Consider the following 24,769-nt stretch of genomic DNA (forward strand, 5'->3'; position numbering starts at 1 on the left):
CCTGGTCTAGTGTCTTCAGGGACTCTCACCATGAGGTGCAGGTCTTCCTGGGTGGGTCCTGGCACCTCGAAGCTCTCCCAGGTGTCTGCTGAGCGCCGGTACAGCAGTTTCGTCCCGGCTACATTGTATTCCCCTGGTACACTGATCTTCCAGTTACCATTGATCACAAACTGGGAGCGACCGTTCTGGAGGGCTGAGGGAGGAAGGAAGGAAGGACATGTTTGGTGTCATTCAGTGTTGATATTGAGTTAAATATTTCTTATGAGTTAAAGGATAACGCTGGCGATTTTCTATATTTTTTTTTATTGTCAACAAATCTCATGTACAGAGCCAAACCAACAATGAACTCATCCTACTAACAAGTATTGTTTGTGTATCCAAGCCTGATATATCTTATTCCTCTGTGCCATAGACCTTCATTACATTAGTTTGTTTGGAAACGTCTCGAAAGACTAGTAACAGTGATCATGTTTTCAGTCTCCGGACAGTAGTTCTGTGTAAGACAGACGCCACTGAGCATGCGCTGTTTACAGCTTTGCTAGCTTGTTGTGCTACATATTAAGGATGTGCAGAGGGCCCAGTATTTGTATCTGTATTTGTTGAGGCAGCAAAATTATTTGTATTTGTATTTGAATAAAAGTGGAAAGAGGCCTAAAAATACTGTCTTTGTTTTTATTAGTGTCTCCAGGAGTGATGTCCAAATTAGGAAATGTGCGTCATGTAGCAGTGAGACCTACTGATAGACGTCACAGCGGAGCAGAGGAGAGACACTGAGATAGAGATGTAACCAACCTGCATGCTGGTATTTGACTTTTTTTTTTTCTTCCCGAAAACAAATAATTTTTAAAATATTTGTATGAAACAAATATTCATAAGAAACCCACTATTTGTGCTTTGCTGAATCACATATTTGTATTCGGGCACACCCCTAGTACACATCACAACCTCTTGATTTGTACTGAAGTTCTTTGAGGAATTTACGATGATATGTAGCACAACAAGCTAGCAAAAGCTGTAAACAGAACCGCATTTGCTCACATGCTCAATAGCATCTGCCTTACACAGAACTACTCTCTGGAGACTGAAAACTTGATGCTGTTAATAGTCTTTGGAGCCGTTTCTAAACAAACTAACGTGACCAAACTCTTCATGATGAAGGAGCATGTCATCCAATGCAACAGTGTGACTCACTGACTTATTTTTAATAGTTTTTGGACAACAACAGAGGTCTACGGCACAGAAAAATAAGATATATCAGGGTTTGGACACACACACACACACACTCACGACACTTAAAAGAAGTTCAAGTCATTGTTAGTTTATAGCTCTGCATATGATATGTGTTGACAAGATAATTACCAGCCATATCATTTAATGCCAAAAATTTGCTCCTCATATCAGTGGGTCATGTTGAGCTAAAGGCAGGCGCTCAGAGATAGAAATATGCCATCTGACTATATAAGGCAGCTGTCTCTCCTCAGTACTTAGAGAGGGATTTTCCATGACATGAACTGGAAACAAGTACTTTCACCTGCCTTGCCCCAGTTGCCAGATAAAAGCCTTTACTAGCTTCCCTTTCAAGACCACAGTGTGTGCCATTTCAGGGCCTGTTTTATTTTGATCCCATAAACAAAGATGAGAATAGATGCCCTTTGTTATTATGTTACCTGGAAATAACTGCTGAGCCCCTCCTGTCTCTGGGGAGAGGAAGTAATAGTCTAGGAATTAATTTCAAGTGTCTGATTTACACTGTAACTATGGAGCCAGTGACACAAAGTGCCCTCATCTGCAGAGAGCTGAAACTGATATAAACAGCATACCAGGTGGCCTGTGTTTATACGTATGTGACAGGCTGAATCTTACCTAGATAATTCCTGCTGTTATCGGTGACTCGGATGTGAGTGGCTCCAGCTGGTATCATGGTCACTTCGTTGTATCCGAAAGGTCCGCCTGGCCAACAGAGACACTCAGTTAGAGGCTTGGATCCAAAGTTAAGTTTCCTGTTTTTTAATGACTTCACATGATTAAAGGGAACGTCAGTTTTTTTACAACCTGGAACATGAACTGCATCAAAAACAACTTGATAGCCAAAGAGAGAAAAGCCTCGGATGGCTTTTAAAGTCGAGTTATTTTAATCTAAATGAAGGTGAACATTAAAAGTTCAAACTACAGGTTGACTGTAAATGTTTTGTTTACAGTGTGAGACGCTGAGATGTGACCTCGAGAGGTCAAACAGAATGAGAAGTCATGTATAAAACCCAAAATAAAGAGCATCGTTGTTGTTAAAGAGGCATTTTACATGTCAAAGTCAACTTACTAGTCATAAGGAGAATAATATCTTCTGGCTCTGAGGGAGTTTTGTTAAATTAGAAGGAATTAATCTTGGTTTTGTCTTGGAGATGACACATTTTTAACAGAAAGCTTGACTTATAAACTGGGGGTGTATAGTTTAAAAGACTTAAGCGTTTAATAGGCAGGGAGGGTTTAATGAAAGAGACGATAAAATTGGTTTATGGGAAGTGTAGTATCCAGTGTTTTTGGAAAAAGAAAACTTGAACCCTATTAGACTATAAATCTGTGATGTTCAAAGCATCAAATAAGAAAAACACACCACCAAACCACAAAATGAACCCAAACATGGATCGTCTTCCATGAACATTAAAGTGATTTATGGTTTTTCCAAAAGAAACTCTCTCAAGTGGCCATAATCAATATTTCTATCATAACAACGTATGAAATGTGTGTAAAGTGTTGGTTGTGGCTCATAGTGATGAACCTACAGAGAATTATCAGCGACTCTGCAACTTCGCTCGGCTTTACGGAGCTTTATAGTGAGTTTCAGCTCATTGTTTATCTGTCCGGCTGCAACTTTACTGTTTTGATTCACTCTCATAGCGTCATTTTGGGACGCAGCAGACAGCTGTTTTCAGAGAAGAATCTCCAAAAACCCACTGTACACTACCTGCTAAGCACCAAACGGCAAACAGACACAGTTAGCTGTAGTACTAGCTGATGAACATAGTGGAGCATTTAGCAGCTAAAGAGCCAGATATTTCCCTCAGAAGTTGGTGGAGAACAAAAACAGAGCTAAAAGAGAGTGAATATTGGACTTAGAGTCACCAGGTGGACAGAAACACGACTTCAGATGAATGATAATGTTGCTCCGTAACTGCTGGATGTGGAAATAACCAACTATGTGCTAACAAGTATCAATCTCAAGTTAATATGTAATGATATGTCAATATTGTGTTCACTACCTGTTTCTGTTGCCAAAAAAATCTGTTAATTTAAGTGAATTAATTTGAGGAGTGAAAAGCTACTTGTAGGTAGCACATGGTGGGTATTTATTTGATAATAAATTCTTTAAAAAAACTCCTTTACATTAATAAATGATCTCTGAAAAGTTGTGGATACAACAACAACAGCTGCATGACTCTAAACATTTTACTTTATTACATTATTACAGTTCAGGGGTTTCTTTTTGTTCTGTGTACTTTATATTACGAGTTAATTTTTGAATAGCCCACAAAATCATCATCTGTCATTTTTCAATCATAAGTAATTGATCAATAATTCACAAACAATCTGGATCAGTAATCAGATAATTGTTTTGTTTTTTTTTTATAGATCTTGCCAAACACAGGCTGTGACAGGTCGCGGTTTGCATTACAGTCTTGATCGTCTATAAAACAATCAGAATCTATGATGTCAGTTAACGATTAACTGTGATTAATGGTTTACAAGATCAGTTTACAAGCACAAAGACAGACAATTTGTGAATGAGCTGAAATCACAACCATTCATTAGAGAGTGATATTTCACTCCTGAGCCAAAACAAAAAAAAAAGGGGAGGCTGGGACAGCTCTATGGTTCCCCTGCTGTTCTGGAGTGAAAAGCAGCCGCTGGATGAACAGCATTCATCACAGCTTTTGAAGAGCGCCTAACTTTGGTTGCTCCTGCTTACCGGTTTAAGAGAGAAACTATGCGCAAGGTTTGTCTGCGGAGCCTCAGCTGTATGAAGACAAAATGTCAGAGTTACAGACAGGCAGCGATGAGCGCAAGGCCAGTCTGACCTTGCGAGGAGCGTTTTTTCCTGCCGCCGTCCTCCATCGGTTCTCCCTTCGTTGGGAAACGCAGCTGCAGGAGGAGAGAAAACCTCCCAAGGCCGTTGAGTCGCCCAAACAAAGCAACCATTATCAGCCTGTTTTCTTCTTGCTCAATCTGAGCCATTATGGCCGGCACTCCATCTGTCAGCTCTGCTCTGCCTACACACAGAGCCGAGCCCGCAGAGGTGCTGGGTACTTTCTGTTCATGTGTATGTGTGTGTCCTTGATGTGTTAAATCTCACAATTTGATTAAATTCTCAGTAGAGGGCAACACAGGATCTAAATGCAATTTTTGTCCCATCTTGATCAAAGCTAATTTAATTTTCTTTCCCTTCTGTGAACTTAAATCACTGCCAACATTGTTCCATCTTGGTTCAATGTCGACTGGTAGAAACCCAAAGACCCAGGCTGGATGTGAGAATGACAGACTCGCATTTATAAATGTTTAAGGTAAAACATTGAGCAGTGGTGGAAAGTAACTAAGTACATTTACTGAAGTACTGTACTTACGAACAATTTTGAGGTACTTGTACTTTACTTGAGTATTTTCATGTGAGGCTACTTTATACTTCCACTCCACTACATTTCAGAGGGAAATATTGTACTTTCTACTTCACTACATTTATTTGACAGCTTAAGTTACTTTTCAGATGAAGATTTGACACAATGGATAATATAACAAGCTTTTAAAATACAACACATTGTTAAAGATGAAACCAGTGGTTTCCAACCTTTTTGGCTTTTGGCGTCTTACAAAAAGCAGTGTGTAGTCGGGGTCACATTTCACATGTCTATGAGTTGTTAACAGATCCACCAAATAGTGATTTTTCCCTCTAAACTTCTCACATGCTTTCATTTCAATAAATGTTCAAATGATCCAATATTTCAGCAAAAATCAAAGATTAGAGAAAAAGTCCAAAAACTGAAAACAGATTTGTGTATCAGAACTTTGTTTTTTCTTCTTTCCTCTCCCATTAATCATCTCACCACCCCTCAGATTTATCTGCTGTCCCTTTGGAGGGGCCCGACCCCTAGGTTGGGAACCACTGGACTAAACTAGCTAACTGTATATAAAGTAGTGTAAACTAGCTCCACCTCCAGCAGCTACAACAGTAACATGCTGCTCTAACACTGATGCTTCACTATTAATAATCTGATGATGTCATATATAATAATATATCAGTCAGAGGGACCAAACCACTACTTTTACTGCAATACTTTAACTACATCAAGCTCATAATACTTATATACTTTTACTGCAATACTTTAACTACATCAAGCTCATAATACTTATGTACTTTTACTGCAATACTTTAACTACATCAAGCTCATAATACTTATGTATTTTTGCTACTTATGAGTGTTTATCCGTATCAGCCTATTTAGCACATCATGTTTCTTACCTCTCAGGGTGATCTACTTGTGTTTGTTTCGTTTAATGTATATATTTATCTTCTGTTTTTTTTTTCTGCACCAATTATAAATACTTTACCTAGAAGGCACATCCTGTCCTCTGACCAGCATCAACAGTTTGGTACTAATAACATCGTTTCGCTTTTAGTCATAGCAACTTGAATTTTTGTTTTCTATCTCAGCTGTGTAACCATTGAGTCACACAGCTGAGTTTAGTTTACATTATTTCTAACTGACATTGTTGGTGTATTTGATGTGCTGTGTGTATTTTGTATGGTGTGTTCTGTGTGTTTTGTTTTTGGTTTTTTTTGCTTTTTACTGTTTGTTGTTGTGCTGTTGTATGTTTTTTGTTGGGGACTACAGATGCAAATTAGCTTCAAGCTAACTCTGGTGCAGTGTATCTTTAATGTTTCAAACTGCACACTGTCCCATTCAATAAATAAATAAACCTTCTTCTTCTATCTATCTATCTATCTATCTATCTATCTATCTATCTATCTATCTATCTATCTATCTACCTGATGACTTCAATAAGTGTTAATGTTCATGTATGTGTTTGTTTGTTATTGGGGGTTAGTTTTCCTAGAATAATCCTCATTAAAGTCTTCCAAAAAGCTGAATAGGCCACAACTGAGTTTGTGCTGCCAGTTTTAATATCCCCTTCGTCTTTTTCACTTGTTGCTGCAGGTGTTTCAATGCTCGCAAGGTGTCAAGTAGCTTTCTAGTTAGCAAACATCGTCTCAATAAGCAACCTACAACTTTCCCAAACTATTTTGTGCCAAGCAGAAATTTATGTTTATTTGTATTTATAATATTGGAGGCATAGAAGGATCCCAGGAACTACATTAATGATCTTTTCCTCCACAGACGTTTATCTGCTGCAGGTAAAGACTAGACTTCCTGTTTCACCTCAAAGAACAGAGGCTTTTCTTTCAAATTTGACCGTATAACAATTTGTTATAATAATCAATGCATTGACAGAAATGTTTCAAACTGAACTGTAATACAGAGTAAATGCAGTCAGAGTATGTTCTTGTCTATCATGATGGATGCATTTTTGCACTGGAATATATTATAGTATGAATCCTCCTGTCATCACTTGGTACAGAAATATACTCTCTTATACTTTGGACTACATGTGTGTTTATTAGGATTTTTGCCTATAGATAATAGATAAAATGCTTACTTTGTAGAACTTTTGTGCTTGCTTGGTTTTGGTTTATACTGCACATTTCCAAGCGAAATAAAAGTCACATGGACTCAGAAGAGTTTTCATTGGCTTGTGTATTCGGTAACCTATTATCCAATTCAATAAAAGTAATCTATTTATAGGTGCCGACATATTTCTTCTTCTACATCTTTTCTTTTTCCCTAATGGAAACAAACCGTTGCAAATGTGCAGACAGAAACAATGTTAGTGTCTGTACTGCAGGTGCCAACGTAGGTACAAAGTATTTTGGTGGCGACGAGCCAGAATGTCATTTGGAGTCTTGACTTTGGCCTGAAAAACTCTGCGTTCTTCCTCCTCCTTTCCAGAAAACTTAACATATGTAATTTCACAGGAACTGTTGTTAGTTCAATTTCTTCATGGAAAGCAGCCAACTGCTTTTGTTTGGCCAACTTTTTACCGTGGTTAATGTTCACTTTATCGGAGAACAATAACCTCTTGACTAAACTTGAATGACTAATAACACTTGGGAGGGAAAAACACGAGTAGTGCCTGGAATTATCCTGACATCGTGTTGGTCGTGTTGATTGGAAACTGCTTCAATTGATTCCTCGTGGAGGTAATGTAATAGTGTGTGTGTGTGTGTGTTTGTGTGTGTGTGTGTGTGTGTGCGTGTGTGTATCCTACCTGCCTCCAGACCGTTGCTCTGGTACACACTCTTGTGGTGCATGCAGGTGGTGTTTTGTCCTCCACACACCATGCAGGCGTCCTCCTGCGTCTTCGAACCCAAGATGGAGTCACAGCCGGGCTTCTGTACGACACACACAAACATGCACACGACTATTTAGGAAGTTTCATGTCTCTGCTGAGACTTGTTTCTCTTACAACGTGTTGAGAAGCAGCGTTCCCACTTCACACATTTTCTGACAGGAGCCCTGGCAACTTTTTAACCTTTCTTTTCGTTTTGTCTTTGCTGCACCTTAAAGTCTACTCCAGAGGACACACACTCTCTCGCTCCTTCTCTTATTTGCTTATCCCTGTCATTTCTCCTCCTCACAAACATTTACTTTGGGGAAAAAAACAGCAGCTAAGGGCCTCAAGAGGGGAGGACGGGTAGGAGCAATGTCTCTGTAAACGTTAAAATGCCAAAGCAAAGAGCACGGAGGAAGAGCTGGATGGTTTATGATGTGTGGAGAATCTTGTTGCTAGATAGATTACAGTGGCTGCTTTCTTCCAAGGCCTTCATCTACCGCTCTGCAGAGCAAACCAATCAAGGAGGAGGTTCCCAGGCAAGAGAGTAACAATCTAGGGAACCTATAATCAGCCCCTTAAGCCCCTTAAAAATACAAAAACACTCCGAGCATCCTGTGTGCACAACAGGAAATGAATCCTTGGTGACAAGGTAACAGAGTGCACGAGGGCCCCACTGAGGGAGCGACCTCAGTCCTGCAAAACACCAGAAAACCAAGCATGCAAGAAACAACATCTGTATTAATGTGACTTTGAGACTGTAAAATGGTTTGGTGTCGGTGATTCTTTCAGTCTGCAGCTTTCAGGGCTAATTTCTTTACTTCAGGTGGTTTTGAGCAGCTGATCTACTCACATCTTTGTTATGTGATTGGACAAATGCTAAAGGAAATTAGTTGATTTATCAATTCAATCAACAGAATAATAACTGACAACAACTCTGATCATTTATTAATTTGTTAAGTCATTTGTCAAGAAAATAAAATACAAATATTCTCTGATTTCAGCTTCTCATATGTGAGCGTTGCTGCTTTTTAGCCACACTAGCGGCGTGGCTCTTAGGATGACATCATTGGTGAATCAGTCGACCACTTCACGCTGAAATATCTCAACAACTATTGAATTGAATTAACACAAAATTTGGTGCAGACATTCAATGTCCCTAGAAGATAAATTCTAACCACTTTTATCGCTTTTATCCTTTTGTGTATGACCAAACACCTTCAAAACTAGTTACATTTAGCGCTACTTAGCAAATGTTAGCATGCTGGCAGGCTAAACTGAGATGGTGAACCTGGTAATATTATACCTGCTGACATTGGCACTGTAAGCATGTTAGCATACTGATGTTTAAGCATTTAGCTCAAATCACAGCTGTACCTAATACCATGTTCACGCTATGTCAGATGGATGAGAAGGACCGGGAAGACTCCATCTTTGTGTTCAGGACTTGAGAGTGTTCACGTCATCTGACTGAGTTTTCAGATGACATGAACGCCATCTTGTATAATAACTGAGTTGGTTGTATGAGGGTTTAAAACACTGTGCATTGGCAAAATTACATTATATCCATTAAATTTGGGTTTAATGACACTGAACAACAGACTATGTTTGCTTAATTTTCAAGCACTTCCATATTATTTAGTGATGGTAAATATGAGCTGCCAGAAAACTCACAGTTTCGCCTTCATAATTATGGAGGTTGACATGAACACTATTTACAAGTTGGAAACGTGTAAATAGCTAACTTATGGTAACTTCAATATGACACTAATAGTACTATTAGTATAATTTCACAGTTTCTAGCACGGCTGTAAACTCTTAGTCTTGTTTCAAAAACATGTGTGTTTTGGACAGAAACTATTTGAAGATATCCTCTTGGGTTCTGGCAACTTGTGTAGAACATTTCTCACTATTTCTGACAATATAATAGATTACACAAGAGATGTAATCAAGCCAAGGCAATTTTATTTGTACCTTGCTGTCACAAATCACAAGGCACATCTGTCTCAGGGGGCTTTACAATCTGTACAGCGATAAAACATCTTCTATTCTTAGACTCTCGATTTGGAAAAGAAAAGAAAAACTCCCCCAGAATACCTTTTAAGAGGGAAAAAAATGGAAGAAACCTCAGGAAGAGCAACAGAGGACAGACATGTAGACCAGGTAGCAAAATTAGAGAATCACGGTTTGGAAAAACAGGATGACACAATTATTGGTAACAAACCAACAAAATAACAGATGTTTTCATTGATATTCATTAATAATGAAAATCATCAGTTGCTGCTGATTGGATAAATTCAGCAACTGCAGATTAAAGAAGTGCAAATGTGCAAAAAGTTAGTCGAGAAGGAGCATCTACATAGGTTACACACACACATGCACACACACACACATGCACTGCGTCCAAACCAGACATGTGTTCTGCAGTCTGATCTCAATTTGAGACCTGCAGCCCTCTACACCAGCTGCAGGCAGCATCTGCTTCCTGTTTCAGGTCCTGTGCTGCTCTGACCTTGGTCCACGGCCCATAAATCTACTTATTTACACCACAGGCTGCACGTCAGCATGCACACACATACACATACAGTATATGTATAGAGACATACAGTATGTAAACACAGACGCACAATAATCCTGTGTCAGTGGTGTAAAAATAACTTTGCCTGTGAGTGCACCCTGATGCAGCAGATGTGTCTATTGAGTATTATGCATGCATGCCGTTATTCTGCGTGTGCTGCAAATGACCCGAGGGATAAAAACTTATTTTCAATCGTCCCCATCTGTGTGAGAGTGTGAGGGGTGTCAGGGTGACAGGCTGGATGTGGAAGCAGCTCTGGACTGTGTGCAGAGTAGAGCTGTAATGCTAACTGAAGGTTGCAGTCCACACTGATGAGTGCACTCTGGCCCTAACGCACAGCATGGAGTTCACTTCTCCAGAGAGCACCAGTCAGAGTGTCACTTATACCTCGACAGAGTGGGAATGAAGAGAGAAGAGAGAGAAAGTGGAAATTTAGTTCAACCCCAGCTTAATTTTTTTAAAGGTCAACAGAGTTATGAAGTGGAGGGAAACTCGTAGGGATCCAAAAGGCAAGGCAAGGCAGGTTTATTTATCTAGTGCATTTCAACGACAAGGCGATTCAAAGTGCTTTAGTAAAGGTAAAGAACAAACTAAAGAGAAAGAACAAAAGATCAACTGTGTTTGAAAATGTCTGGTTCATTGATAAAAAGTCAAAGGAACAAGTCTGTGTACATAAAAGCTTAAGGAGAGGAGTTAACTACAAGTCTGTGCATTTCAGTTAGAAACACTCAGCAGTTCAAATGCATCTGGATCCATGTTTGATTAATTCAGCACCTACAGATTTATGGCGGCTGAGGTTCATGAGTATTGTAGCGTTTAGATCCATCTGCCGTACCAAACTGTCAGAAGAACCCTGATTAAAATGATTAAAACTAAACTGATGGCCAAAACATAAACCTGGTCTATTGCTTAATTATCCAAGACACTGTGTTTCTGTGTTGAGGAACACAGATGATATAACTGAGATAAAACTGGAGAAATACTTCTGGAGCCAGCAGTTATTCAGACTTTGAAACTCTATATTTTATTATTTAAACAAAAGTAGCCAAAGTTCTCAGACGTGAAATGTTATCTAAACACAAAAGCAGAACATTTGGTTCAATCATGTCATCAAATTACCACAAAACATGAACTTTGACTTAATAAAATAGTCCAAAACTGCAACATTTTGATTCTAAGTAACTACCACATATCAGATGACATCTTTTAAATATATAATAATCAATGACACAGACACCAAAACATATTGCAGTTATCCAGCCCCACCAGTTCCAATATTTCATATTTGACATTTAGCAGTTTCATGTTTAGATCATCACCGAAAACTAGAACTCAAAACCAAATGTGAAATTCTTACAGGGTCTACATCAATCCGATGTCTCATCCTGACATTTACAGCTGCATAACATTGAATTAAAAGCCTCTGCAGAATAAAGAAAGAAAAGAGGCATTGTTCGCAAAGATAAACGACAAACAGAGCTTTTTAGCTTTGAGTTTTAGCTCAGTTTTGGCTTCACGTCACATTTACAGTATGTAAGAATTCACTGATTTCATAAAAAACTGTTTGCAGCAGCCGCAAACAGAGACAGATAAAAGCGAATGTTGCTCTGCGTCGTCTAGATGTAAAAAGAGGTAATTGTTTGCCAACTTGTTAACCGTAACAACCTTATAAGGCAATAATATGTCGGGACTGTGTGTCTGTCAGTTTGTTGTTGAGTTCTGCTGCCCCCTAGTGGCCAAATATCAATGACCTTCTCAGTTAAAGCTGCATTATCTTAAATTAAGTATTACTGACAATTACAGTTGAATGAATACAGTGAGTAAAAAAACACTTATAAGACATATTGTTTCCACTCACCAGGCAGCGTCCGTTGACACACACCGCTCTAGGCTCTTTCTCGCAGGTCGTGCCATCGAGCACACGGCCGAAGTTGTAGTAGAAGTTGTGACCCAGGGCCAGGCAGCTGAGTTCACAGGGGTTAGAGCCTGGCAGGGAAGATCTTCAGTCAGTGGCTCGTTAGTTTATTATGGGAAAATAGGCAAAGAGGCAAAGTGACAGGGGAGGGGAGGTGGCTGAGAAACAGAAACACAGGCAGGAGGTGAGGAGAGGAGGGAACTGGGAAGAAGAACGGGGAGGGAAAAAAACTCATAACACAGGTTGGATTAAACACCCAGCAGGCCTCACAGAGGACAAGAGAGTCACATGACTGCCACCAACACAAAAACTACAGTTACACAAACACACTCTTAACCCCAGCTGGTATTTTCAGATCTGTTCAACCAAGAGAGTTATTTCAAAAAGAACAGCTTTCTCTTTTACTTAAAAAAAAAAAAAAACACCAGCTGGTAGAGGCATTATGTCACGTTCAGGTCATATGGGATGCATCGTAAATTGCCTGAAGTTCATCTTCAAATGTCTTGTTCTGTTGCAGCTCTAGAATTAACCACTTTTTAAACCATAAATGTCTTCGAGAAATCATGTTGTTTTGAAAACCTTGTATCCCCCCTGACACCGATTTGGCAGCAGTTGGGAAGGCGTTCGTCTCACTGACCTCCATGAAACGTGGTCCATCTGAAGGTGTTTCCAGCCACCAGCGGTCTGTCATTGAAGGCGGCACACTGCATCTCTCGGAAATCGTCCGAACCGGAGGGACATTCCTGCACACACACACACACACACACACACACACACAATGTGAGGATGTTGCATTGTTGTGTTCAGTCCCTGAAAGTTAAACTTAGCCATAACAGCTACCAACATACCTAACTACAACTCTTACCTTAACCATAACCCAGCTATAAATCTAATCTCAAGCATAAAAGTGAGTCTTAACCCTAAAATAAATGGTTAACCGTGTGGGATGTCACAGTGTGAACAAATTATTTCCACACAAAACTTCACGTTCCTCACATAAAGTGCAGCAGAGAAGTCGGGGATTTGTGTCCATTCAACAGAAGCTTAGAGTTAATCACACTGAACAAACTGCCACATGCACACACACTCGAGCATGCTTCAACACGCTGCAACTCATCTGTGTTCTTCCCTTAATCAATATGGGCCACAGTGACTGCCTGTCCAAACACACCCACACACACACACACACACACACACACACACACACACACACACACCTCGACATGTCTGACACACCGCCGCTGACCTCACAGCACGTTTCTCAACACAATAGCAGGTCTGATACCTGGCTGCTGCAGCATGACTACGTGAAATCCCAGATTTCAGAGCAGAGCGGTGCGGTGAGGACGCGGGTTAATATGTCGGTGAAATTCCAGATCACACCCTGAAAGCTCTCGACTCAGTCAGCTGCTATACCTGCCCCGAACACACCTACATGACCGACTTCCAGAGCAAACATCAGCCATTGTTCTAAAAATGTTTGCATTGAAAGCCGGTTTTTCCCATACAGTGTGAAAACCTTCATGTTGAAATGACCTTGGTGTTGCAGATCTTGTATTGTCTGGGTTCTCCTCCACATGGTCCGCCCACTGGGTTCCTGTGACACAGAAACAAAGAGATTTATAAGATAAAACAATCTTTCATTAATCTCACAGTGGAAAAATTTACAGTCTTACAACAGCAAGAATAGATGAGTAAGAAAGCAAGATATAACAAGTAAGTAAATCACCTCCACTGAGTCAGGGGGCATCCTGGGACATGGGATTATGAGACTTTGGGAGTATCGCAAACACAACAGGAAAGAGTCTTTTTTCAATAAGATGCAGTGATTAGTCTATTAATCAATTAGTTAATCGACACTATAAATTAATCAGCAACTATTTTGATAATCTAATAATCGTTTTATTCATCTGTTAAGATGTAAAAATGTCCAACATTTGCTGCTTTCAGCTTCTCATATATGATCATTTAATGCTTTATTTGTCATATATGATAGTAAACCAATTATCTTTGGGTTCAGGACTGTTGTCAATTTAAAAAAGAAAGACGTTACCTTTGATTCTGGGAAATTATACCGGGACATTTTATAGCTATAATAATTAATCAATAATTAAAATAATTGTTAGTTGCAGGCTGCTGTGACGGGTTCAAAAAGTCTCACTTACATTTAATTTAATTTTAATTTAATTTTATTTCTTTATTTGACAGGGACAGTGCATATTAATAACATTTCTGAAAATATGCCAGAGTTAGCCAGAAAGGCTGATTTTCAGCTGTTGTCCCTGGGCAAGTTTGATTTCTAATGAACCAGGCTCTTAATGTTGTGGTGAAAGCAAGTATATATTTGGAACATTTGACATACTGATATAAATTATATTAAGGTATTTTTATTTTAATTTAAATGGTAATTTAACTGAGTTTGTTTTCGATTATTCAAAAATAGATGAAAATCTGATTTAACAAGTATTGTTTACAGTGAAATTGAACTGCACTACTTTGTAATTTAACATCACAAGAGGACTTCATTTACTGGAAACTACCTTCTTCTTACAACAGGAAACATACAGTAACTTCAGGGTGCACAGAGACATAAAACCAGGCGTTTTCAGTGAAAATCTGTAAGACTTAAGTCAGTAGTTCCAGGGCTTTGTGGCTTGTAACCCTTTAAAACAAGGCCATGTGTTCTAGACATGAACTGTGAGAAATCAAAAGAGTGATTTTTCCCTCTCAGATTGTTTAATTTGAAGGAATTTTGGAGGCCTAAATAGATTAAAGTATTCGGTATTTCGCAAGAAAAAAGCAAAGAATAGAGAAAAAGCAGGAAAAAACAGATTTTCTTTCTTTTTTATCCTTTTAATCATCTTGTGACCCCTCAGATTTACCATGAGCCTCCTGAGCCCCAGACTGGGAACCACTGTGTTTAGTTAATTTAAAATTAATACAGTAAATGTTAAAATCAACAGATTGCTATGTCGAAAATGTATCGGCTAAAATGAAACTCTTAATGTTACTCAAAATCTATTCCAACTGTAGAAATTATGCAAACAGATTTTCTACAATGCCTTTCAGGTTTCTCTGAAAATACACATTAAACTTTAAATAGCATTAATTAATTCTTAAGATCATTGGGAACCAATTTGAAATGCATCATGACTAATAATACGTCTCCTTTCCATGTACACTGAGCTGGATCTGACTGTTATTCACCTGGTGATGCAGGTGCGAGTCCGAACCGAGGCTCCGGCCCCGCAGCTCCGTGAGCACACGGACCAGCCGCTCCAGCTCGCCCACTCGTTCTTGAAGTGCAGCTGCCGTCGGGCTCGCGCCGGACGCCCCGACGAGGCCTCGCCGGAGGGACCCCACGCAGAAACCCTGGAGGACTGAGACAGAGAAGATAGAAGGAGACGGACACTTAAACGCTGACATTTAAGTGACAAACACACTAAAAAGAACAAAAAAAGCAGATCCAGGCTGAGCTGAGATACCTGTCAATCACTGCAAATACACCACAAATACACAACTCCTGAACCTTAAAGCCTTAAAACAACACTGACATGCCCATATCTGCTTTGAAAGAGTGATTGTTTGCTGTAATTGTTCCTGCAGTTACTAAAAAGATCAGTAACTTACTAGGATACCTTCATGATTTGTCTGCTAAAGTCTCATATTTGCTTAAACAATTAAACTGAAATTGTTTTAAGATGAGATTTCTTTGCAGAAGAAGAAGAAGCAACCAAACCTTTTAATTTACATACGGGCATGTCAGTATTGTTTTAGGATAGACTTGAAACAAACAAAACATTTCATAATTGTCACCTCACACATTAGAAAAACTGACGTCAGCTGTTAAAACTCTGAATTCTTGTAAAACAAACAAACGTTGACTTTTTATTTCAAAGGAAAAATTGAAGGATTTCCTATTCACTTCAATTCTACAAACTGTTGTATTGGAGCAATAATTGTATTTTAAGGTACTTCCATGACTTACTATGAATACTGCAATTAATTTCTTATAGTAAAATAAAATGTTAGTTTTTTAGTTTTGCTTCACTTTTTTAAATATATTTTTAAATGAGAATGTTACATTTTTACAGCAATAATATTGTTGCTATTGCAGTGAAATTAAATGCAACTGTTTGATAAAAATTTGACTGATTAGTTTATTTATAAAAACAAATATTGTTGATTTTAATAACAGTGATGAACAAGAAGATAATAGAGAAGTATTAGGTTTTACAGAATAATCCTATGATGTAAATAGTTGTTAATAAAAAAAAACTGTGAAACCTCACTATAAAGTTCAGAGTATTAACACCTTTCTACTGTTTCCACAGATCACACGGAGCAGTTTCTATGCTGCTCTGCTGTGTGTTTTCTATTTATATTGTGTTTGGAGTCGTGCACCGTCGAGTTCCCGTCAGCTGAGACAGCGAACGCTAACAACACGACTCTCTGCTCGCCGCTGTAATCACTCTGCAGCATCACTCTGCGGTGTTGTCCTGCATGTTCAAAGCTGTCAGGTGGCAACTGGCAACTGTCAGCACTTCACCACAATCCCTGTGTGTGTGTGTGTGTGTGTGTGTGTGTGTGTGTGTGTGTGTGTGTGTGTGTGTGAGGACAGTATTGGCAGAACAGTAGGATGTCATTTGTGAAAGGGAAAATGTCTGTTGAGGGGAGTTGTCTGTGACACCTAGCAAAACCCGCTCTATTTATAGCCAAGAATCCAACGGGCAGTAAAATCTATTCACACAAACAGACAACCTTGTGAGCCTGGTGGATCAGGATCATCAGAGCCAAACAATAAAAGTGATTAGAGAAATCTCAATGGTGCTCCTCAAACACATTCCAGAGTTTTTCCCCTGGAGGAGGACTGAAACTGGCAGCGCTCCCACCGGTTTCTCATACAGGAGCAGGCTCACACACACACACACACTTTTAACTCTTTACACACACCTTCAACATCAGCTGCATTTCTGTCTTGACCTACTTAATGGACTTGGGCCAAAGCCATGTGGAGTATCTGTTGTGCAAATTGGGAATTATTGCGACACTCAGAAGGAGCAGATGTGAATTAGAACATGAACAAAACAGAACTCGGGACTCTTGTTCTCATGTCCCGCCACTTTCTTCATTAATATGCAAATGTATGCAGCAAGATTGTCCGCGGTGTAATCAGATCATCCACTGTAATGGAGGAGTGTGGTGTGAGTCGGATGTCTCCATCGTGTTTGTGTGCTTGATTTATTGTGTTGACAATAAAAGACTAAAGTACTCAAAGTACAAGGTGGATAAAACATCAGATTCTGATAACTTTGATTTTGAAAATGTACAATAAACAAATGCAAATAAGATAGAAACATATAAATCTTTACAATAGGTAAGGAACAAACAGGTTTCTGCAGTGTTCCCAACCTTTTTAATGCAATTTAATTCATCTTCTACGATCACGTCAGTCAAAGAATAACAGAAAACCATTTTGCTAAACTTGACACTTGTCCATTATGAGACAATGAGCTTCCTCACAACTGTAGCTGCAGTAGTGACAGTGTTTGCTGCAGGTCTGATGGTCTGCCTGCAGCAAACACTGTTTCACCAGTCTCGTTTTAGTAACTGTCTCTCGACAGCCCTCAGCCACACACAAAAAAGCTACAACTATGGCAGGAAATGGATTTTTGTAAATTAAATGTAATACTTTGTAATAACTGTACAGACCGTTTTTTTTTTTTTTGAGGGAACCGAATTTAATGCTTTGTACAGATCTCCTCCAAACTTTGTTAAAAGTCCTTAACTCTTCCCTGTCCCTCATGGAAAAATGCAGAGTCTATAAATATGAAATCAAATGTTTTTCATTTCAAAAGTTGAACTGCTGGACACACACGATGTCTCAGTGTTTGTGCACCGGAAGCTTCAAGTCTACACATCGCTCTTATATGTTGTTTGTTTGCCCTCGATTGGCTCAAAACGAGTTGTGATGTCACTAATCCTGCTCATAGGTACGCGTGTTAAACTCAGATTTAAGGTGAGCACAGAGAAACTTTCCCCCTGCAGCAGATGAACGTGAAATCAAACTCTGCACATACGTCTTTCTGCACAGTGAAGGTCAAACATCTGACTGAAGGAACAAGAAGAAAAAACATATATCTGACTGGAGGGAGACTGTTTGAGACCTGCTGATACCCTGGTTTTAGCTGTTGGGTTTGCTGATCTCACCGTCCTCAACACATGAAGTCGATGATACTATTTAGGACTATGCAGCATATTGGAGGCAGAAGGGATCCAGCATAAAGCAATAATGTCTATAATAATAGTAATAATGGCTAATTGATTGATCTTTCATGTGAATAGGTAATTAAATGGGGATGGTTTCCATTCACTGACCAGCTGTTTCACCTCAGCAATGAACAGCTGGAGACATCAGGTAACATAGTAGCATGAATCCACATGCGACCTCAGTTAACTCCTCTGCCGACAGCAGAATAAAACTAAATAAACAAGAATAAAATGAGCAGCTGCTGTCTACACCTCACATCCATATCGATATGATTTCAGGTTCATCCCACATAACGAGGCTCGTTTGTTTCATAAGTAGCCGACACAACTACAGCAAACACAACATCCTGCTGCTACAGGCTTTATTTTAACCGTGACGTGGCTTAAAGAGACAAAAATACCAACAAAATGCTTTTTCTCAGCATAGTTTCACATGTTTTAGGATCAGTGATGAACATCTTGCGTATAAAAAGGTTAAAAAATTCTGAGCGGTTCCAATATTAACTTTAGCCTCTTGAACAAATCCAAAAGACCGGTTATTCAAAGAGTTTCCACAGTTTAATGAAACATGACATTTATCATTTGCTAGATTATTACTGCAAAGCCTTCTGAACTCCCGGAGTTCAACATTAAAAGAGTTTAATGAAAACATTAGTCCCAACAAGCCTCTGTACTTCTCATGTAGTATCTCCACAGCCTTGGCGCTTTCATTTACTGGTAACCATTAATCTCTCCCAAAAACTCCCACATCCAAAACCTTCAGTACACGTGTTTTCTTGTACTTTTAAAGGGGTCATATCATATTTTGTGATTTTCTGTTATTTATATACTGTTATGATGTTTTATATCTATGTTAAACAAGTTCCAAAACTAGAAAAGCTCCCTGCAAGTCAAAAGTCAGGGCTTCAACCTGCTGTTAATACTTTGTTTGCAACGTTTTTTTCTACCTTGTCCAAGTAGATCTATCTGTGGACTCACACTACTCTACACGACACTTTACTACACGACACACCCACTTGGTTAGGTTCAGGCATGAGGAGTGACATGATTAGGGTCTGAGTAAGAACATGGGGGAGGGAGGGGGGTTGTGTAGTGAAGTAGGTGTGTCGTGTAAATCTGCAAGATTGCAACTAGACCCTCCTCACCTTGCTGCATGCCGTTCTGTAGCCCTTGTTGCTAAGGTTCTTGCTAACGTTTTTCCGTGTGTTGTTCATATTGTCCATTCACATATTTCAGATCAGATTTCAGCTCGAACATGTACGGATGTATTTGAGAAGTTGACATTTCGAGTAAAAAACGAGAAAAAGAAGTGAAATCCTACTACTGTAGGATGGTTTCATAGTTTGTTGACGTAGCCTCCCAAACAGCCAGAAGTCAGCTGTGATGCAGCCTCTAAAAGCTGACCAATCAGAACAGAGTGGGCTCATCAGGAGGCGGGTCTTAAAGAGACAAGAGCTAAAACTGCCTGTTTCAGACAGAGGCTGAACTGAGGGGCTGCATGAAGGACCAGTATAAGATAAATAAGGAGTTTTTAACTGTAAATCATGCAAAGATATTCCAGTAGAGCCCCAGAATACAAACATAGAGCTGGAAATGTGCAAGAATACATCCAATTTAACTGCTAATCTCTGCTGGTTGACCAAGCTGACAAGAAGAGAAAAGTCTGAGAGTGACTGAGGCTCTTTGACTTTGTGACTCATATGATAGAATTGGTCAGATATGCACACACACACACACACACACACACACACACACAGCTGAGAGTGACCTGTGCTATGACTCTCCGTCATTTTTCATGGCAGGGTCACGTGAGGTTGCCCTCATTAGTGTTACCGCCGGTCAAATTAGTGTTGATAACAGTTGGAGATGGGGTGGGCTGCATTCTAGATTAATGAAAGTGACCTTTGACCTTTACAATGCACCCCTCCCCCCCCTTCACATGAGGAGAAAAAAAATCTGCTCTCATGTGTGAAAAGAAAACTGCATACAGTCAGAGCGACAGGTAGAAACAAGGACCTGAACCCTCCACTCTACAGTCTAACAACATACATAGACAGAGTACTTTATTAATCCTAAAGGGAAATTAAAGTGTTACAGCAGCCACTTGACAGAAATCAAAATATAAAAACAATAAGGAAGGTAGAAGAAACAAATACAATAAACTCATATAAAAAATTAAAATGAATAGAATACCTAAAAATGGAATAGAGACCAGAGATAAAACCAACTACGAAATATAAGAAGAGGCTTTACAGACTTATTAAGTGTACTGTCGCCTGACTTTCCCATCATGCCTCTCATCTGTCAGCAGACCAGCTCTCCCACTCTGAGGAGACAGTCTGGGACTGACAGACACAACTGGAAAAACTTTCCATCCCGCGTTCACAGCCAAAATTAAAATAATCTGATTATCTACTCAATACGTCCATAAGAATTACTGACTTAATTACTGTTAATACTGTCCCTGAAAATGACTTTTCCACACTATATATAGAAAATCACTTCATCTTGTTATTAGATTGTTTTACTTGAATACTGTGTAATGACACTTAAATGTTGTTTTGTTTTAGTAATTATTATCATTTAATCTTTTATTCAGTTCTGTTTGATGATTTGTTTCCTTCTCTGTTTGTTTTGTGAAGAGAACACAAATTTGTCAACAAATCTAAATGTAATTTTATAAAAAAAAAATAATTACATGTATCCATGAGTTTTCAAAGGGGACGTATCATGCACATTTTCAGGTCTATGTTTATGTTCTGGGGCTCTACTGGAATATCTTTACATGATTTACAGTGAAAAACTCCTTATTTATCTTATATTGACCCTTTATGCAGCCCCTCAGTTCAGCCTCTGTCTGAAACAGGCAGTTTCAGCTCCTGTCTCTTTAAGACCCGCCTCCTGATGAGCTCACTCTGTTCTGATTGGTCACTGCTTCACTGCTGACTTCCTGCCACTCTGGAGGCTACGTCAGCAAACCATGAAACAAACTATAGTAGTAGGATTTCACTTCTTTTTCTTGTTTCGTAATAAAGCCCTTTTAACAATTTTTAAAATTTTTGCCAGGACTTTTAGAACATTTTATGTTAATTTCATATTAACTACTGAATCCTCTTAAATAAAACTAATCTAACACGCTATCTCACTGGGTACTAGTGCTGAATTATAATACAGATACTCAGAAAATATTTTTGTCAACAACTTTTTTTTCTACCAAACCAAGTTCTTAAAAGATTCAGTTTCTAAGAACTTTGCCAAACTAAAATACAGTTTGTCAATATTACATTTTAAGCAATATGTTTGTGATTTAAGAATAATTAAACAACAACTTTCTGTACTTGACAATTTTTTTTAAGTCAGCACTACACATTTCAACATTTCAATCAGTAACAAAAAATATTGTGATTCAACAGCCCTAATTGCTGGTCATTGTTTATTTTGTAGCAGATTTTTATGTTTTCTGTTATTAAAACAAAACAGAGGATTATGCAGCACTTAGTGAAGGTTCGAGCTCTCTGACGTCTAGTTTTTGTGGTTCTTCCAACTGTGGTGCTTCAAATATGATATATTGCAAACCAAATTTTCCCCCTGGGAAAAGTTACTTCATGAAAATAAGACAATAACATGATTCTAGCTCTAGCTCTTATTCTAGTATTTTGAATTTCTTGGTCCATTGAGTTGTTTGGTCTACTTGTCTTGTTGTTGTGTTTCGCTGGCTGAATGTTGACAACAGAAACATTGCCAGTGCAGCTGCAACAATGACTGAATGCAGAAAATGTTCCAGCAATCAAAACATCTAAAACAACATTTTAAATGTGGAATGGTTTCGTCTCCCCCAGAGTGTCATTATGTCTGTTTAAATGACACCAGTGTGATACTGACTTACTGTTTTTCTAACAACACATAATAAAAAAGGGACCCTCGATGTGTCGACCCTCCACTACATTCTTGTGTTTGATGTGACAGAGCGGGCTGGGGGTTTAGACTATCTCAGTGTCTGGTTATTCCAGCTGGGCCTGGGGGGAGGTTGGGGGGGGTTGTCTGCCTGACAACAAGACAAACAGTGATGATGATGATGATGGACGCGGCAATCGGAGCAGAAATGGTGGTGTGGCAGCAATCAGAGCATGGAGACACCATGAGGACGCAGTTTATAGGAACAGTACCGTTTCTAAGACAAAATACCATCAGAAGACAAACACGCTGCAAAAACAATCCAATCAGCACGCTCCCAGACCTCAGCGACCCACTCACATGGTCAAAGGGCTGTGATTGGTTTATTATCTAGATGAGCTGGATTTTCCTCTTTGGAACCTGAGAGCACCGTTTTTCTCTGCGCAAATTAGCTTAATCGCAACATTTAACTCTGTCAAATGTAAGAAAAAGAAGACGAAAAGGCAGGAAGGAGTGGAGAGACTGTGGGAAACGGCCTTGAGCCTTGGCAGGTTGCATGACCCCGTGTGTAAATGTAGCACGGTGCCACTTGTTGAAACACTGTCACTCAGCTATTAGCTTTGTATATTTGCACAACACAACACAAATATTGAGATTATGGCTTCCAACTGACTTCCTGTGTACAACTGAAGACCTTAAAAATGTATGAAAGTGTTCTTAAAGGAGCTCAATAATAGCAATTCAAAAATATTTAAGGAAGACATCGGTTAAGCTCCATTAAATTTTAATCAAATGCTATTTAATAAATGCTATGTTTCATATTAACAATGAATAAATGATTATGTGTGATGTAATAAAGCACTTTGAGAATCACTACAAATGAAATGTATCATTATTATTATTATTATTATTATTATTATTATTATTATTATTATTATTATTAATGTGAAAGAGACTGTCCTTGGTGATGAACCTACAGAAAATTATCTCTTAATTCTGCAGCTTGATGGAGTCTTTAAGCCTCTTTTAGCTCAAAGTTTTGGTTTTATGGTACATTCACTGTTCAGCGCTCTCATGTAGGGCTGTAACTAATAGTTATTTTCATTATCTATTAATTTGCAGATTATTTTCTTGATTAATTTTGTCTATAAAATGTCTGTAAATGAAATAAAAATGACAATATTTTCCCAAAGTCAAAGGCAACCAATTTACACATTACTAAATTTACTAGCTAAGACTTTTCTTAAGTTTTAATGGGGCAACCTGATTTAGTAAATCACTAGTTTTTAATAAGTTAGCGGTTTCTAAGAGCTTAAAAAAGACTTTACACATAAACTAAGTGATGGATTTAAAAACAGCTGGTGCAACTCAGGCCAGGTATTATTCTGAGCAGTGACTTGGCTCAGTGTCTGCTGGATGTGTGAATAGACGACTGTTTGAGAACACGTTAGCCATATGTCATAATATGTGTTCTTCTGCCCCAAATTATCAAATGTAGCATTAAATTTAGTTTGGTTAAATCTGAACTTATTGGTTTTAAAAGCTATTTTCAGTAGTTTTGGACAATGTCGTGCACAGCTGCACTGACTGACTGAGAAAGGTTCCACTTCACTGGCAGGGTTACATCATTTGATAATCAATCCAGATTCACTATAGTAAGAGGCGTAAAACTGAGCAGAGGCGTTCCTGTCGAGGTCGTGCAGTAACTTGTGTTGAAGTAGGCGAGTCGGACTTACGCTCTGCAGGGAGGACAGGCAGACAGGAGCGACCAGCAGCAGGACAAAGGTCAGGGCCTGGCACAGAGTCAGCTTCCTGTAGACACAGAGAGTAACAAACACCGTCAGTCGGTTAGTGACATTACCGTTGCTGTTTTACACACAAGAATGTCCAGAGTTGAAGGTATAGAAGTTGTTACAGCAGAGGTGGGAAGACTTGAGAAAGAAAAGACACGACTGACATTTCAAACCGCCTCGCAGGCACAGAGGTCTTTAGGTCGATGATAATATCCACAAATAAGCCGCCACACTACTGCGAACCCCTGTGGGTAGGAGCCAAGGTCAGGAATGCCCCCCCATCCAGCCAGTATCATTAATTCCCCCTGCCCAGTCCCCCCCACCTCAACTGTGTCTTATTAACTCCCACACAGCCCGAGAGGGAGGGACCGCCTGCATGACTGGACTCCCCCCTCATTCAACCCTGTCCAACTGTTGACCCACGTTACATAAAAGGATGCTAGAAAACCTGTATCACCTGCTGCGTTTACATGAAGCTTTTTATTTCACTTATAATCTGAATAAGAGCTCAATTAGAGTCAATGTCCGGTTGCACCAGCTCTTTGGAAATTCAAATTTAGCTTTGTTATTACATGTTTAATAAGTGGAGAATTATGCAAATCTTATCAAACTTGTTCTTATGTAGAGATTAGTTTATAAAATATTTACAACCAGTAACTTAAGGTGTTATTGTTAGGTAGCTAACTGAACCAACCAACAAAGCTAACGTTAGCGTGCTGATATATGACCAGTTTAGTTCTTATGTAGAGATTGGTTTTCATAAAATATTTGCAACCAGGAACTTCCAGGTGTAATTGCTACGTAGCTAACTGAACCAACCAACAAAGCTAATGTTAGCTTGCTGATATACGACCAGTTTAGCTCTTATGTAGAGATTAGTTT

At 39.0% G+C, this 24,769-nt stretch overlaps 1 protein-coding gene across 3 annotated transcripts in view; it reads right to left on the reverse strand.

Annotated features, from left to right (window-relative positions):
* Positions 1–24,769, reverse strand: part of adamtsl5 (ADAMTS like 5) — a 46,129-nt gene that overhangs the window by 9,947 nt on the left and 11,413 nt on the right. For 2 of the 3 annotated variants that reach the window (XM_044356565.1, XM_044356557.1), the window contains 8 exons: positions 23,831–23,906; positions 15,138–15,310; positions 13,467–13,527; positions 12,568–12,673; positions 11,874–12,001; positions 7,375–7,498; positions 1,864–1,950; positions 30–193 (listed from right to left, as the gene is read on the reverse strand). In XM_044356565.1, the coding sequence (XP_044212500.1) occupies positions 30–193; positions 1,864–1,950; positions 7,375–7,498; positions 11,874–12,001; positions 12,568–12,673; positions 13,467–13,527; positions 15,138–15,310; positions 23,831–23,906 (919 nt within the window). Of the gene's footprint in view, positions 1–29; positions 194–1,863; positions 1,951–7,374; positions 7,499–11,873; positions 12,002–12,567; positions 12,674–13,466; positions 13,528–15,137; positions 15,311–23,830; positions 23,907–24,051; positions 24,151–24,769 lie in introns of those variants that run through there. The other variant, XM_044356574.1, reaches the window with a different exon arrangement.

The sequence above is a fragment of the Thunnus albacares genome, chromosome 1, assembly GCF_914725855.1.
Source record: "Thunnus albacares chromosome 1, fThuAlb1.1, whole genome shotgun sequence".
In the NCBI taxonomy this organism is placed as follows: Eukaryota; Metazoa; Chordata; class Actinopteri; order Scombriformes; family Scombridae; genus Thunnus; species Thunnus albacares.